The 17,307-nt window shown below is 45.7% G+C and overlaps 1 protein-coding gene across 1 annotated transcript in view; it reads right to left on the reverse strand.

Moving 5' to 3' along the window:
* trim9 (tripartite motif containing 9) overlaps positions 1-17,307 on the reverse strand; it is a 37,242-nt gene that overhangs the window by 2,512 nt on the left and 17,423 nt on the right. Inside the window, exons 2-4 of the mRNA XM_034675493.1 lie at positions 9,658-9,753; positions 9,424-9,546; positions 2,863-3,092 (exon numbers count right to left, since the gene is read on the reverse strand). Of these exons, the coding sequence (XP_034531384.1) occupies positions 2,863-3,092; positions 9,424-9,546; positions 9,658-9,753 (449 nt within the window). The remainder of the gene's footprint in view (positions 1-2,862; positions 3,093-9,423; positions 9,547-9,657; positions 9,754-17,307) is intronic.

Genomic DNA, 17,307 nt, shown 5'->3' on the forward strand with positions numbered 1-17,307 from the left:
GAGAGGAAGAGAGGAGAGGAGGAGAGGAGGAGAGGAGGAGAGGAAGAGAGGAGGAGGAGAGAGGGAAGAGAAGAGGAGGAGAGGAGAGAGGAGAGAGGAAGGAGGAGGAGAGGAAGAGAGGAGGAGAGGAAGAGAGGAAGAGAGGAGGAGAGGAGGAGAGGAATAGAGGAATAGAGGAGGAGAGGAAGAGAGGAAGAGAGGAAGAGAGGAGGAGAGGAGGAGAGGAAGAGAGGAAGAGAGGAAGAGAGGAAGAGAGGAGGAGAGGAAGAGAGGAGGAGAGGAGGAGAGGAGGAGAGGAAGAGAGGAGGAGAGGAAGAGAGGAGGAGAGGAGGAGAGGAAGAGAGGAGGAGAGGATGAGAGGAAGAGAGGAGGAGAGGAAGAGAGGAGGAGAGGAGGTGAAAGACCAGCTGGGGACAGTCGGAGAGGTAGAAACACGAGATGGGCAGTGATGAGAAACATTGAATCAAAGTGAAGCCGGGATGAAAGGAGGACGAATAAAGGGATTTAAATCACCTCCCGCTGCGTGGTGTGTGTTGCACGCCGCGGTGACGCTCAGAGGAAGTGAAAAGTGTGATGTCCACAGACGCTCAGCTGTCAGCGAGGATCAATGCACCGCCTGCTCGGCTTTAGCTTCCTCACACACAGAGGAGGTACGACACGGAGAGAATAAGGAGGAGACTGATCTGTCCGTGATGTCTTCATTCAGTCTGTGATTGTGTGAAATCACGAGGGGCGGCTTTAAGATTCACCAGACCATCAGTCCCAAACCTTCAGGCCCTCAGATGAAGCAGCTTGATATCTAAATATGATTAAAAATGACGTCATGTTCATGTTTTTCCTCACAGAGAGATACTACAGATTCCTGTTTATTTTCTCTGCTGCAGATCCAAAAACTGTGGTTCACACTGAGAGTCGATCGCCCCCCCGTTTGAGACTCACCCTGGGGAGGCACTCACAGTCCAGAGGACGAGGACTCACCAGGGAGCGTGGTTAAAAATCACTACAGTGGAAACAAAAATAGCCTCGGTGCATCCGTGCTCATCGAGCGACCCGGGCCTGGTGTCCAGAGGACGGAGCATCTGGTGACAAACTTTCCGCAGCGAGTGGAAGAAGATTCAGTCCGACTTAGTTTGTGATTCACTTTGTGCTCCTCTCATCAGCCTTCAGAAGAACCCCCCCCCCCCCCCCCCTCATCAGATCTCTGAGCTCACGTCTCCCTCGTGAGATATACAGAAAGAGGGACCGACAGAATCCCCCCGTTTGATCATATTTAATCAATTCAACACATCATGTTACAGCTCCACGCTGCAGAGGAGCACAAAGAGAGACTCAGTCTGAAGGAAAACAAACTGTTAGTTCACACAGGAGGACAAACAGAGATTAAACAAACAGGGACCGAACCACCAGCACGAAACCACCAGACCAGGAGAGGGCAGGAAGAGAGAGACGAAGGCCGTACAACAAAGATGACACCATAGAAGGAGACAGACAGGGTGGCATCATCACAGTTAGCCTGTTAGCATGAAGGAGATTCCTCTTGTGCTGTTTTTGATCATGCAAATGGATTTGTTGAATCAACTTTGGATTCAAAACGTCTGAAACGCTCGACTGAAAGCAAGAAGACAGATTTTAAAGCCATGTCAGAGATGGACCGGTGTTCCAGTTTAAAGAGCGACCCTGTTAACTGGAGACTCTCAGCTTGATGCATCCCTCATAAACGTCTTTAGACCATCATTAAATATCTGACGAGGATATTTGGAGAATAAAAACTAAACTAGGATTTCTCCCTCTGTGTTTCAACAGCTGTGTAAACTCCACAAACACTGACACATTCAGCTGAAGGTCTCCAGTTTACAGGGTCGCTCTTCAGACTGGAACACCGGGAGCTGACAGAGACGCATTCACACCATCAGGCTCAGAGAAGACCGATGTTCAGGAGGTATTAAACCGAGTGAATCACAGGTGTGTGTGAGGTTAGTGTGGACGGAGGGGGAGATAAAAACACTGAGGGTACTCGACCAATCAGAATCAGCATTGCAGGCCACGCCCCCAAAAGTTCCTGGACCTTTTGAAAGTACTACCGCTCGAGCAGGTGCTTTTCAGGGGGAGATTAACTACCCAGGAAGTAGAGTTAGACCCTGGTTCCTGCTGTTGAAAGGCACAGAGTTCCTAAAAAGAGTCCCTAGTTCCAGGGGGAAGTTCCTGCGGTTGAAAAGCACCTTTAGTGGACGTTAAGAAAGCCCTGATAAAGAAAGACTCGTTTTACTCTTTAATCTAAAATATAATCAAAGATTTAGTCCAGAATGAAAAGCTTTGGAGAAGTCTCAGCACCAGCATCTTGGTCTATAAATCCCTCAGACCTCAGACCGTCAGTGTGGATGTTTGAGTGAAGCAGCGTCAGAGTGAAAAGCTGCCCTGCGCCCACCTGTCCTCTCTCTGAATAAACACACAGGGGTCAGTCCTTTTCATGTGTGAGGACCTGAATCATGTTTTCAAGGACTACTCCTCGCCTCCGCAGCCTCACACAACAAGCTCTACATGTGCCGGTTACCACAGCAACTGGTATCTGGCGTCAGGAGCGGCGGGGAGCTCTGCAGGAGATGAAGAAGTCTGCTGCAGAAGCCTCTCCGTTATGTTCTCTGTGATGTTTTACTGTTGGGAGCTTCACCAGTGTGAATCAGCGGGATTAATCAGAGCGCTTCATTAGGGACTTCATTTGACATCAAAAATGCAAAACTGGCATTTTGTTTTCAACAATCTGCTTTCATCTGTAAAAACATCCAGCCTGAGATGATGCACCAGGAAGAGGACGAGTTCTTCAGCAGGAGAGCACAAAGAGAGAGTTTAGACGAGTTCAGTTACAGCTGCAGGACGTCCTCCATCACAGAGACGTCCTCCACCTCAGAGACGTCCTCCATCACAGAGACGTCCTCCATCACAGAGACGTCCTCCACCACAGAGACGTCCTCCATCACAGAGACGTCCTCCACCACAGAGACGTCCTCCATCACAGAGACGTCCTCCACCACAGAGACGTCCTCCACCTCAGAGACGTCCTCCATCACAGAGACGTCCTCCACCACAGAGACGTCCTCCACCACAGAGACACGCCAATGAAACACACAGTCCCATTGACTGATCAGTGTCCCTCTCCCTCCACCTGTTGTCTACCTGCAGTGTCCCTCTCCCTCCACCTGTTGTCTACCTGCAGTGTTCCTCTCCCTCCACCTGTTGTCTACCTGCAGTGTCCCTCTCCCTCCACCTATTGTCTACCTGCAGTGTCCCTCTCCCTCCACCTGTTGTCTACCTGCAGTGTCCCTCTCCCTCCACCTGTTGTCTACCTGCAGTGTTCCTCTCCCTCCACCTGTCTTCTACCTGCAGTGTCCCGCTCCCTCCACCTGTTGTCTACCTGCAGTGTTCCTCTCCCTCCACCTGAGCATTTAGCACTGAGGTTATAAATAAGGATGCAGACTCAGTGATGTCATCCCTTTATTTGAAGACTGCCTTTATAAAGAGTTTGAGTTCAGCATCAGGACGAGATGTAGAATTGTCCATTTGTCCATCCATCTCCCCGTTTGACTGTCTAACAATTCCTTACTTCCATCCCTCCATCGATCATCCATCCGTCTGAATAAACGTTCATCCATCCATCTTTCCTTCCTCCCTTCCATCCATCCATCCATTGATCCATTGATCCATTGATCCATCCATCCATCCATCCATCCATCTATCCTTCCATCCATTTAACCATCCATCCATTTTACCATCCATCCTTCCATCCTGGTTCCTTTGGATTTAAAGGAGTAACCTCGAGCCCCCCTCCAGATGTCCGTGCTCCTGACCCTTCCCTTAAAGTCCAACAGAGGGAACTCATTTGGCATCTTGTTTCTCACTCTTTTGGTTCCTACCCTCACAGTCTCAGGTGAGGGTAGGAACCTAGACTGTCTGATAAACTAAAGCCTTTGTTTTCAGACTGACAACAGCCGTCCTGACTCTCAGGCACGGACTGTGAGAAGTGGAGCGACGCCTCTGAGCCACTCCAGGCAGGAAACTCAAGCTTCAGTGATTTCACACCTGACATGTGTCATTCTGTCAATCTGTCAATCTGACACACAGATCCTCCAGATTTCAGTCTCTGCTTCTGCTGCCCTGCACCAGCGCTAGAACTACCAAGTCCCAGCATCCACCTGCAGGCTCTGAATATAAGCGGGTTTAGGGTGTTATCTATGGGGACAGACTCAATCTGGAGCCAGTCCCAAGTGGCCACTAGAGGACCTGCAGTTATTCTGCTTTGCTTCTCTCAGACCTTGAGGTTCCTGCTCAGATGGAGGCAGCGTCCCTGAGTGTGTGAGCAGCATGAATCCAAACATGGAAATCAGATCTGTCATGCTTCCCTGCATTAAGATTCCACACATGGAGGCGCTGATCTGAGAGCTGACAGGACGGATCAGATCTGCACATTTGCATTCCTCAGGCGTGGAGGCGTGAACGTATGCGATGCTTCTGTGCTCCTCGATAAACATCCATCACTTAACAGCCATCGATCATTAGCAGAGCACACTCTGGATGTGAGGCTCTGCAGTGAAGCAGGATCGGCTGTTTGGAGGTTTAAACATGCGGCGGTTGTTTTGAGAAATAATCCTCACTTCAAACTTTAGGAGGAAAAAAAAAAGAGATGCACCGAGAACAGCCGAGCCCTCGAGCAATTAATCTCTTTACTCTTTTGTTTTTCAACCAGCTGTTACATCTCCTGCTCTCCAAAAACACCAGACCCCATTAAAGAAAGTCATTTCACTTTAAAGTATACGAGAGCTTCTTCTCTGGTTTTCCCTCAAACAGACTTTTTGTATCACGGTTCATTTCACAAACGATGCTGAATCTGAACTTCAAACACAAAGACACAAAAGGCGTGTTTCAACCAGAGGAACTTTACCCAGGAACTACGTGAGTTTCGACCGGTAGACCCAGGGTATAAATTTAGTTCAGGGGTAGATAATCTCCCCCCTAAAAAGGCCCTTCCCAGGGGGGTAGTACTTTTCAAAGGTCCTGGGACTTTCAGGGGGCGGGGCCTGCAATGCTGAACGTGTCTGATTGGTAGATTAACCTCAGTGTTTTTATTCCTCCCTCCGTCCACAATAACATCACACACATCTGTGATTCTCTTGATTTCTCTTTCTTTCATTAGTTTTTATTTGTTCTATCTTTTTTGTATGTGTGTGTACTTTTCAAAAGAAGAAGCTGGGATTCTCCGGGTCAACTTTTTTGCCAAATTTTTTTTTTCAAATTTTTTTCTTCAAAATTTTAATTTTTCCCAAAAAACATTTTACCAAATTTTTTTTTCCAAATTTTTTTTTCCAAATTTTTTTTTCCAAATTTTTTTTTCCAAATTTTTTTTTCCAAATTTTTTTTTCCAAATTTTTTTTTCCAAATTTTTTTTTCCAAAATTTTTGTGTAAAAATTTTTTGTAAAATTTTTTTGTAAAAATTTTTTTCGTCAAATTTTTTTTTTTCAAAAAAAATTTTTCTAAGTTTTTTTGTCAATTTTCTTTTTCAAATTTTCTTTTGTCAAATTTGTTTTTTTTCAATTTTTTTTGGTAAATTTTTTTTGTCAAATTTTTCCAAAAACCATTCACAGTCATTGTTTTTTCTCTTTCTGTCATTAGTTTTTATTTGTTCTATCTTTTTTGTATGTGTGTGTACTTTTCAAAAGAAGAAGCTGGGATTCTCTTGATTTAGCAGCTTGTAACAGTAGTCTTCTCTCAGCCCACCGTGAATGCGTCTCTCCTCCCGGTGTTCCGCTTTTAAAAGTGACCCTGTAAACTGGAGTCCTTCAGCTGAACGTGTCAGTGTTTGTGGAGTTTACACAGCTGTTGAAACACAGAGGGAGTTCCTGGGAATGCAAACTAGTTTAGTTTTTATTTATTAAGATTTCAAAATATCCTCATCAGATATTTAATGATGGTCTAAAGACGTTTATGAGGGATGCATCCGTCTGAGAGTCTCCAGTTAACAGGGTCGCCGTTTAAACCAAAACACCGGGCGATCTCTGCGATCACGGCTTTTTGAGTTCAAAAGGATTTTAAAGCCGTGTTGAAACGTCTTTGCTACTCGCGCTTATCTCCTCTCACGTGTTGATTCAGTGAATCCATCTGTGATGAAATATAGCACCATCTAAAACAGACCAGCTGAGTCTCTTCATGCTAACAGGCTAACTGTTGTGTTGCTCAGAATGATACCTGCCTGTCCGTCTGCTTCTATGGTGTCATCTGTGATGAATGGCATTCCTCTTTGTGTTACTGCCCTCTACTGGTCTGGTGGTGTAGTGCATTTACTTTTTTTCCCTCCATACGTCACTGGCCTGATTTACACAATCTACCCGGGACTTCAGTCCGCGGTCGAAACGTAGACAACAATGGGGGACCAGGAACCTTTTAGTCCGTTTGGGGCTCGAACTCACCCCCTTCAGGTTCGGCTCTACCCTCTACCTCTAGAATTCAAAACAAACAAATGACAGTGAGCGAGTCTTTCTGTGGTCTTTGGAGTGGTTTGTGAAACGCAGCAGATCTAAGTGGAGAGGACAAAAGAATATTTGGCCATTATGCACAGCATGTAAGTGCTCACACGTTTCCATGCACAGGCTGCTCCTCTCACAGCCGACATGTGTGAAACCTTGATTCTACAGAGCGTTCAGGCGTGAAATTGGATGCTGTACGGCACAAATGTATCTCTCACTCCTCCTCCTCCTCCTCCTCCTCTCACGCTGACTCCCTCTCTCCGTTATGTTTCCTGTTCAGATGCTTTAAAGACAAATGTGTCGCTTAAATTACTGGACACCATCTTCCTCTCCACGTTTACACGACCACGATCTCTTCATTCAGACTGAGATCATCCTGATTGCAGGTATCAGTATTGACGTGTGTTTAATGGAGTCTGGTGTTAACATGCACCTACAGATTTAATCAGAGCAGCTGTGTCACATGCACAAAAGAGACGTTACTCTTCCTTGTGCTCCTCTCCTCTTCTAGTCCAAGCACAGCTCCCCGTCCTGAAGATGGAGATCAACCAGATATCTATTTCTAATTCGCTCAATGCGCCGGTACTTCTTGAACAAGCTCATGTTGCAGACGTTCCCCCGTCTAAGTGTCTAACATTTACATCACCATATCACCAGGGGATTATAGTCTCATACAAACACTGAGTAAATGCATTGAACAAATCAATGACTGGATGAGAGTCAGAACTTTCTTCAGTTAAACAAAGAAGAAACTGAAATGATTGTTTTTGGAGGAAGAAAGGTTAAAGGTCACTGATCAGCTCCAATCTGCACAGATGAAATGTTCAAACCAAGTCAGAAACCTTGGTGTAGTCTTAGACTCAGACCTTCATTTCAGCAGCCACATTAAGACAATTACAAAGTCAGCCTACTATCACCTTCAGAATATATCAAGGATTAAAGGACTCATGTCTCAGCAGGATGCAGAAAAACTCCTCCATGCATTTATCTTTAGCAGACTAGACTACTGTAACGGGGTCTTTACAGGACTCCCTAAAGAGTCCATCAGACGGCTGCAGCTCATACAGAATGCTGCTGCTCGAGTCCTAACAAGGACCAACAAGGTAGACCACATCACTCCAGGTCTTAGATCTCTACACTGGCTTCCTGTCTGTCAGAGAATAGACTTTAAAGGCAAGGAAAGGCAGCTTTACTTGTATAGTGCATTTCATACATGAGGGCAACTCAATGTGCTTTACATTAAAACAATAAAAGCATTGGAGACATTCAGACAGGCAGAAAAGAACACAATTAAAATGACAAATATAATAAAACAGAAAAGAAAAACATAATTTGAAATATATTAAAAATTACATTTAAATTTAAAGTGAGTTAAAATAATCTAAGATAGGAAGGCAGTGTTAAATAAAAAAGTCTTAGTCTTTGATTTAAAGAGGTGAGAGTTGGAGCAGACCTGCAGCTTTCAGGGAGTGTGTTCCAGATATGTGGAGCAGAATGACTAAACGCTGCTTCACCATGTTTCCTTCTGACTCTAGGGACTGAAAGCAGACCAGGACCTGATGACCTCAGAGGTCCAGGTGGTTCATAAAGTAGTAGCAGATCAGCCTAAACCATTCAGGTCTTTATAAACCATCAGCAGGATTTCAAAGTCTATTCTCTGACAGACAGGAAGCCAGTGTAGGGATCTAAGAACTGGAGTGATGTGGTCTACTTTGTTGGTCCTTGTTAGGACTCGAGCAGCAGCATTCTGTATGAGCTGCAGCCGTCTGATGGACTTTTTAGGGAGTCCTGTAAAGACCCCGTTACAGTAGTCTAGTCTGCTAAAGATAAATGCATGGAGGAGTTTTTCTGCATCCTGCTGAGACATGAGTCCTTTAATCCTTGATATATTCTGAAGGTGATAGTAGGCGGACTTTGTAATGGTCTTAATGTGGATGCTGAAATGAAGGTCTGAGTCTAAGACTACACCAAGGTTTCTGGCTTGGTTTGAACATTTCATCTGTGCAGATTGGAGCTGAGCGGTAACCTTTAACTGTAAAGTCCTGTAAAGACCCTGTTACAGTAGTCTAGTCTGCTAAAGATAAATCCTGCTGATGGTTCATAAAGACCTGATTGGTTTAGGCTGATCTGCTGCTACTGTATGAACCACCTGGACCTCTGAGGTCCTCAGGTACTGGTCTGCTTTCAGTCCCTAGAGTCAGAAGGAAACATGGTGAAGCAGCGTTTAGTCATTATGCTCCACATATCTGGAACACACTCCCTGAAAGCTGCAGGTCTGCTCCAACTCTCACCTCTTTAAATCAAACACTAAGACTTCTTTAGACTCTTTTATGCCTGTCTGAATGTCTCCAATGTTTTTAATGTTTTAATGTAAAGCACATGGAGTTGCCCTCATGTATGAAATGTGCTATACAACTAAAGATGCCTTGCCTTGCCTTGCCTTGCCTTGCCTTGCCTTGCCTTGCCTTGCCTTGCCTTGCCTTGCCTTGCCTTGCCTTGCCTTGCCTTGCCTTGCCTTGCCTTGCCTTGCCTTGCCTTGCCTTGCCTTGCCTTGCCTTGCCTTGCCTTGCCTTGCCTTGCCTTGCCTGATAACGTGCCAAATCTCAATTTTTCCAGACTTTACATCGGCGGTGTCCAAGAAACACACTGCATTCACTCGGGTTAAGAAGGAGCTACATGCATGACTAATTTCTGATGTCGTCTTAGTTTCATGTTGATCTCAGATTAATCAACAAACACCTCACGTTGATTTTCAGGTCCACATTTGTTGCAGGAGATTCTAGCTGACTGTTTCTTCTGTATTCAAATTGTGCTTTGTTGTTTCAGGAACATTTAAATCAGGAATAAGTCATGCCAACATTTCCCTGGCGCTCCTTTCTGAATGCCAGCAGAAATGTTCTCCTCCCTCACCTTCAGCTTGTGTTCGTGCTCTTTGTTCACTCGAGCCAGCAGCTGAGCTTTGCGTCGATTCAAGGCGTCGATGAGGGCGTCGCACTGCGCCACCAAGCAGGCCTCGAACTCCACGCCGTTCTCCTGAGAGACAGACAGACAGACAGACAGACAGACAGAGGATGAAAGTTTAGAATCTTAGAGAGTGCAGAAACTTATCGTTACACAAGACGAGCTGAGGTGATTTTAAAGTACCTGGATGTGCTGCACCATGTTTCTCAGCTGGACCAGGAAGTCCTTGGCCTCAGTGGCTCGGTCTGACAGCCCGTTAAGAGCCTGAGAGAGCTGACCCTGAGGAGAGCACAGAGAGAGAGAGAGAGAGAGAGAGAGAGAGGATGTTAGAGCAGCAGTTACTCAGCTCTGTGAGCGCTGCAGCGACTCCATAAAGTCTTATAAAAATGTCAGAGGACAGAATGATGGAGTTTAAGGAGAGCACAGTCCTCTGAGGGAGAAGATCATCTCTTATCAACACTGAGTGTAAGGACAAAGCACACACACATCCTCACACTACATTATTTACAGTCCGGTTAACGAGCCGAGGAGCAGCAGTGTGTTCGGATCAAGAGACGTGGATTACACCTCAAAGTTAACGCCGTCATTTCTTGGATCATAAAAGGAGAACCTGACTGAAACCCTCAGATTACCCGTCAGATTAACGTGGATGAGAGGCGAGATGTCGTGATGAAATCCTACATTAAACACAGGATCTGTAAATACATATTAGTGAGTCCCAACACTGTTCTTCATCCGGAGAGTCTCAGTTTCACTGTAAAGAGTAAGCTTAGCTGAGGCTACCCAAATATCATCCCACGTCTTTCCATCTGTTTCTGGGGAGTTTGTCTCAAACATAATCCGAATGTCTAATTCAATCTCACATCTGTTCATCTGTTTTAGGTGAGTCTCAGTTTCACTGTAAATGGTGAGCTACAGAGAGGTTAACTTCTATAATCCCACATCTCTATATGTTTCCAGTTTCCCTTTCACATAATCCCAACATCTAATGCGACCCCACAACTGCTCATCTGTTTCCAGGGAGTCTCAGTTTCACTGTAAAGAGTAAGCTTAGCTGAGGCTACCCAAATATCATCCCACGTCTTTCCATCTGTTTCTGAGGAGTTTGTCTCAAACATAATCCGATTGTCTTTAATGTAATGCTAACATCTAATGCAACCCTACATCTGTTCATCTGTTTTTGGTGAGTCTCAGCTTCACTGTAAATGGTGAGCTACACAAACGTTAACTTCTATAATCCCACATCTGTATATGTTTGCAGTTTCCCTTTCACGTAATCCCAACATCTACTGCAGTCAGACTTATGTTCATCTGTTTCTGGTGAGTCTCAGTTTCACTGTTAATAGTAAGTTATGCAGAGGCTACCCTAAACTAATTCCACATCTGGATATGTTTCCAGTAAGTCTTAGTTTCCCTTTAATGTAATGCTAACATCTAATCCATCCCACATCTTTTCATCTGTTTCCAGTGAGTCTCAGTTTCACTGTAAAGAGTGGAATACACAAAGGCTACCCTACTCTAACCCCAAATGGAGCGCCGCCTGCAAGCTAGTTCAGGCAGACAACTGGAGCTGCGCTCATTCATACTGACACGTCATCATCCTCCCTATCAGCTGATCTCAACATCCTCTCATTTGGCGGTCTATTTAGGCTGCATGTCTCCCCGTCTCTGCCTCTGCTTTGCAAGTGCTCCTGCTGTCCTGCTCAGTGCTGTGTGCAAACTTTGTACCCACCTCCTCCCCTGCATCCACCTGCGGGCTCCGAGGGGGGTTAGTCCTCTCTCATTACTCCTAAATGTCTGCATTTAAATAATCTATGCTGAATAATGAGGTTCGGAGCCCATACGCCAAACACAATACTGTATGCTGCAATAAACTTCGTCTTAAGTAAACGTGAGTTGTCGTACTGAAATCTGTTTATTTGTTTCCAGTGAGTCTAAATTCACCTCTAAAGAAATCCCATGATCTATCCTAATCCCACATCTATCCAGCTGTTTCTGGTGAGTCTCAGTTTCAATGTAAATGGTGAGCTACACAGAGGTTAACTTCTATAATCCCACATCTCTATATGTTTCCAGTTTCCCTTTCACATAATCCCAACATCTAATGCGACCCCACAACTGCTCATCTGTTTCCAGGGAGTCTCAGTTTCACTGTAAAGAGTAAGCTACAAAGAGCCTATCTGTACGTAATCCCACGTCTGTCCATTTGTTTCTGGTGAGAGTTAGTTTGCTTTCTATGTAATCCTAACATCTAACATTATTCCACATCTGTCCAGCTTCTTCTTGCGAGTCTCAGTTTCACTGTTAATAGTAAGTTATGCAGAGGCTACCCTAAACTAATTCCACATCTGGATATGTTTCAGGTAAGTCTTAGTTTCCCTTTAATGTAATGCTAACATCTAATACAATCCCACTGCTGTTCATCTGTTTCCAGGGAGTCTCAGTTTCACTGTAAAGAGTGGAATACACAAAGGCTACCCTACACTAACCCCAAATCTGTTTATTGGTTTCCAGTGAGTCTAAATTCACCTCTAAAGTAATCCCATCATCCATCCTAATCCCACATCTTTTCATCTGTTTCAAGTGAGTCTCAGTTTCACTGTTAAGTGTAATCTACAACGAGCCTATCCAAAACTAATCCCACATCTATCCAGCTGTTTCTGGTGAGTGTTAATGAGCCTCTAACCTAATATTAATGTCTAATGTAATTCCTAATTTTTTAATGTTTCTAGTGAGTCTCAGTTTCACTGTAAATAGTAAGCCATGCAGAATCTACCTGACACTAATCCCACATCTGTATATCTGTTTTCCAGTGAGTCTAAATTCACCTTTAAAGTAATCCCATCATCCATCCTAATCCCACATCTTTTCATCTGTTTCCGGTGAGTCTCAGTTTCACTGTTAAGTGTAACCTACAAAGAGCCCACCCTGACATAACTCCATAACTGTCCAGCTGTTTCTGGTGAGTGTTAATAGGCCCTCTAACTGAATCCTAATGTCTAAAGTTATCCCACATCGTTGAATATGTTTCAGGTGAGTCTCAGTTTCACTGTAAAGAGTAAGCTTCACAGAGGCTTCACTCTGTTTAACTTCAACGCCATGAACCCAAAAAAGAAAGTGATTTATTTTGTGTTTCTTTGTTTGTTTTCTGAAATCACATCATCAGGATACAGATTGTGAGCTGCACTTGCATGCAGATATCTATTCATAGAGACAGGAGCCGGGATGTCATGTTAAAATCTAGCATTGCAATGAAGTATCTGTAAATAGCAGTTACTACTAATCCCACATGCATGTCAAAGAGAAGCCTGTGAGAAATACAAAACACACACGGAGGCATCCCAGCATGAGATCCAGAGCAGCCTCAGTTATTTAAGGAGGAGGTTCCTCCCCGGCTTGACCTCCTCAGTTCAAATATACACAACCTATATGCAGACTACATGCTGTGAAGGATCCCTGACCTCATGATGATCCCAAAACGCTCAGAGGTCCATTAAGAAACAAAGAACTTTCAAGAACTCACTGTAACATGTTTTAAAGGAACTGTTGATGTGAAGAGGATTGTGCACATGTGACAGGAAGTACCTGTTATCAACGTGCGATGACACACGAATGTTTCTGTTTGGACAGCAGAGGGAGGAACGAGGTGTTCACGTATGTGCAGAGGAGGTTGTGTGAACATGGGGGTGACAGGGCGAGAGGACGCGGCCTGACCCGTGGGAACCTCCTTCTGGATGAGTGAATAACCGTCAACTTGGGGAGCGTATTGTCTTCTGGGAGGAAAAGAAAGAACGGGGGGCGACGTGTGGAAAAAAAGAAACTCTTCCTCTCAGGAAGAGAGCAATAAAACCTGGAATCAGCTGATACAGTGAAAAACGCTGTGAAAACAACGCTGTGTCAACCCGGCTCCTGGCATCTGACAGGAGCTGGTCAAACGGGAATCTGTGTGCAGGCGGGGGAGGGGGGCCACCACCCGACCTTTGACCTCAGAGTTTGGGAAACCATGACAGCTGCGGCTAAAATGAGTCTACAGCAGCGAGGGAGAGTCTGATCCGGCAGCAGCTGAGCAAAGACTGGAATGTAAACCTTCCCAGATTGTGGAGGACTTCAAGAGGCTTCCTCTTTGTTAACTTGGGACTCAGATTTCAGCGTCTCCAGAGAGAGAGAGAGGAGAGGAGAGATGAAATGTTTGTTTTCTCATGTTTGTTTGTTTGTGAACTTCTCCAGCCAACATCAACAGACTTCTGAGGAACTTTGTGGAGATGTACTTCGATGCACTTGTTCAGATCAGGTCACTCTGTTTAATAAATGTGGAAACAGAAGATGGAAGGTGACGCCTGTGATGTGGTTCAGGCTGCACTGCTTTCACACCTGACTGCAGTCATTCTCAGTCACCTGATGACTCAGCGGTTTATCTAAGCCGACAGGTTTCCGGTCTCTCCGCTCTGCCCTGCACTCAAACTCTCAGCCCCACCACCTCCCTGCATCCACCTGCAGGATCTGGTGTGAGGGTTTCAGATGTTATCTCATCGCCATCAAGTTTCTGCATGCAAGAGACCAAACAAAGCTCCGCTGCTGGAAACATTCAAACTGTTAAAACACGAGCTGACTGACTGAACTCAGACTTTCTTTTATTGCCTGACTAAACTAAACAGAGGTGTCAGTCCGACACCATCGTCTGTAGCACGGGGGCCCCCCAGGGAACGGTTCTGGGTCCGTTCCTGTTCACCCTCTACACTGCAGACTTCACCCACAACACAGGAAGCTGCTACCTGCAAAAGTGCTCTGACAACTCCGCCATTGTTGGCCTCATCACCAATGGGGGACGACAGGGAGTCCAGAGAGCTGACGCAGAGAAACCACCTCCAGCTCAACACAGGAAAGACCAAAGAGCTGGTGGTGGATTTCAGAAGAAGCCACCCCCCTCCTCCCACACCAGTGAACATCCAGGGAACGGACATTGAGATTGTGAAATCTTACAAGTACCTGGGTGTTCACCTGAACCATAAACTGGACTGGTCAGACAACTGGAATGCGCTCTACAAGAAGGGACAAGGCAGACTCTTTCTGCTCAGGAGACTCAGGTCTTTTAGTGTGGAGGGGGCTCTTCTGAAGTCCTTCTTTGACTCTGTGGTGGCATCAGTGGTCTGCTGGGGAAGCAGCATCTCTGCTGCTGACAGGAAGAAGCTGAACAGACTGGTGAAGAAGGCCAGCTCTGTCCTGGGCTGCCCACTGGACCCTGTGGAGGTGGTGGCTGACAGGAGGATGATAGCAAAGCTGTCTTCTCTGTTGGACAACACGTCACCCCCCTTCCAGGAGACCAGAACAACACTAAGTAGCTCCTTCAGGGACAGACTTCTTCACCTGGGGTGTCTCACAGAGAGATACCTCAGGTCTTTTCTTCCTGCAGTGGTCAGACTTTTAATTGCTAATAACTTTTTAATAATTGTTACTTTACAGGCTCTTGTTTGCTTTTTTTTGCACTGTCTACTTTGTTACTGTGACACTTGAATTTCCTTGTTGTGGGACGAGTAAAGGACTCTCTTATCTTATCTTCACTTTTGAAACTAAACTGCTGCAAACTTTAAGATCTCCAAATCTGAGACCAGCAAATGTTTCTCAGTTCAAAGTGAAACCAATGCAGAACTCGTGAGGCCAGCAGGAGGCGACTCCACCGGTCATCTTGGACTGAAGACGAATGAGTCATCAGTTGTACCACACCTTGGAGCAGGTGGAGCAGTAGTAATGGAGGCCCAAATCCCTGCCCTGCTTGGCTTACGTTAAACCGAGTCAATCCGTTCCTGCACATCGTCTGTGTTAAAGCTCCAGACTGAAGAGAGAGAGAGAGACTCTGCATGCAAACAGATGAACTGTAAACACTGACTCTGACTCCAGGAGGAGGCGGGGCTCCTGTCCTATCGGGTTGGTGAGCGTGGTGGTTCTGATCTGAAGTGTCAGAGCGGAACAAGCTGAAGACCAGGAATCAATCTAGTACATGGTTATGGGTCACACCATGACTGAGGCAGTAAATCTCTCTTATGTGTGAGCAAAAACGAACATGTAAACCAGTATTCTGCTAAACTGGGAGGAGGGATGTTTCTTGGCTTGGACAGGAAGAAGCTGCTCATTAAGTTTCAGATATTTGAATTCAAAGAAAGCGTCACAAAAGCCAGAACCAGAATCCCTGAGATTGTCTGAGATGAACCTTTTCTCTGAAGTCCATCAGCTCCACTTCACCTCCATCGTTTTATAATCCCACCAATCACGCTCCAGTCACCCAGAACGTTCCCTCGGATCAGCCGGGTCCGCTCACGCCTCCTCAGCCGTCCTCACCTGGAGATCATCCTCCCTGTGACTCAGTGATGGATGCTGCTGAGGGAGCTCCCGCCTCGCCTCACACAGCGAACAGTCGGGCGGCGTGTGTGTCCGGTGAAATGAAGAGCGCTTGATTGTCTGGAGGCGTTTTTATATCTGCAGCATCTGTTGTTGAGCCTGCGGAGCTCAGTCCTCAGAAACAGGTCACAACGTGCCGGGAGAGGAGAGAGGAGAGAGGCTGCTTCTTTTATTCTGGACTGCTCACAGCTGCTTCCTGCGCTGAAACCTGGAGTCACCTCCGGCAGGTCGCACACGCTCAAAGACAAATAGGTCAAAAAACACTTTGAGAGCAAAACTCTGCAGCTTGAGCTTCATGGTGTGAATACAGACGGCTTCAATTTCACCTTTCTACTCTGCAGAAACTCCCACACATGAAAGTTAAAGACTTCAACATCTCCTCTCTGACATGTCAACACAAACTGACAGTCTAGAAGCTTCATGTTTCTGTGTATTTGTCCACATCACACTCGTGTGACTGCCTCAGCTGTTGGACGACCAAAATATCTAACATGCCAGAGATCCATCCGACCTGTCAGAGCAGCTGAGTCATCCCTCGTTTCACTGCACGGCACATGATGCAGGATCACACCAAAACATGACCCTGATTCAAGATCAGGTGTGCAGTTCTCTTTGTATTTGGAGCCTGTCAGGACCTTTAAGGACTCATCTGTTGGCCATGGACACCAAACTGACTATGTCTGCAGGGGTGTTTTTACTGTTTTTGTTCCTGTGTGTGTCCGGAGATCCTGTGTAACCATGGTAACATTGTTTACATATGAGATCAGCTGTTAGCAGCCCGTAGCATGTCGATGCTAAACGATGCTAGGCCCGATGTTCCCTGCGAGCTGAGGAGAAGGAGGCGAGGACGACGTGCTGGTACTGACCTGTCCTTCCACCCACCGTTATGGGGACTGTAAGATCTATCTACGATCAGGTGGACCAGCTAACCCAGCACCAGAGTAGCATCATGCTAACAGAGCTAACACCGGACACCAACGCCACATTGGAAGGATTTCACCTGCTGTGGGCGGACAGGATACAGGAGAACCAGACTGAACTAACTGGTGAAGAAGGCCAGCTCAGTCCTGGACCCTGTGGAGGTGGTGGCTGACAGGAGGATTATGGCCAAGCTGTCGTCTCTGATGGACATTTCTTTCCTTTATAAATTCTTGTTAAATTCTTGTTTTGTACACCTTCTTGTTTGCTGCTGGAACTCCATGGATTTCCCCGTTGTGGGACGAATAAAGGAGGATCTTATCTGATCTTAATTTGCAGGAACATCAGAATTAAATGTTGCAGCTTAAATTCAAATGTGCCCCTAAGAAAGGGTTGCGTTGCAGAATTCATTTCTTGTCTTTGCTTTTGCACGTTTGATAAATAACGATGTAAACCAAACAGACTCCACAAACTCTTCAGAACTCATTGCTCTTCTTACAGGCTGAACTAAAGCTTCTTATT

The sequence above is a fragment of the Notolabrus celidotus genome, chromosome 22 (assembly GCF_009762535.1).
Source record: "Notolabrus celidotus isolate fNotCel1 chromosome 22, fNotCel1.pri, whole genome shotgun sequence".
NCBI lineage: Eukaryota > Metazoa > Chordata > Actinopteri > Labriformes > Labridae > Notolabrus > Notolabrus celidotus.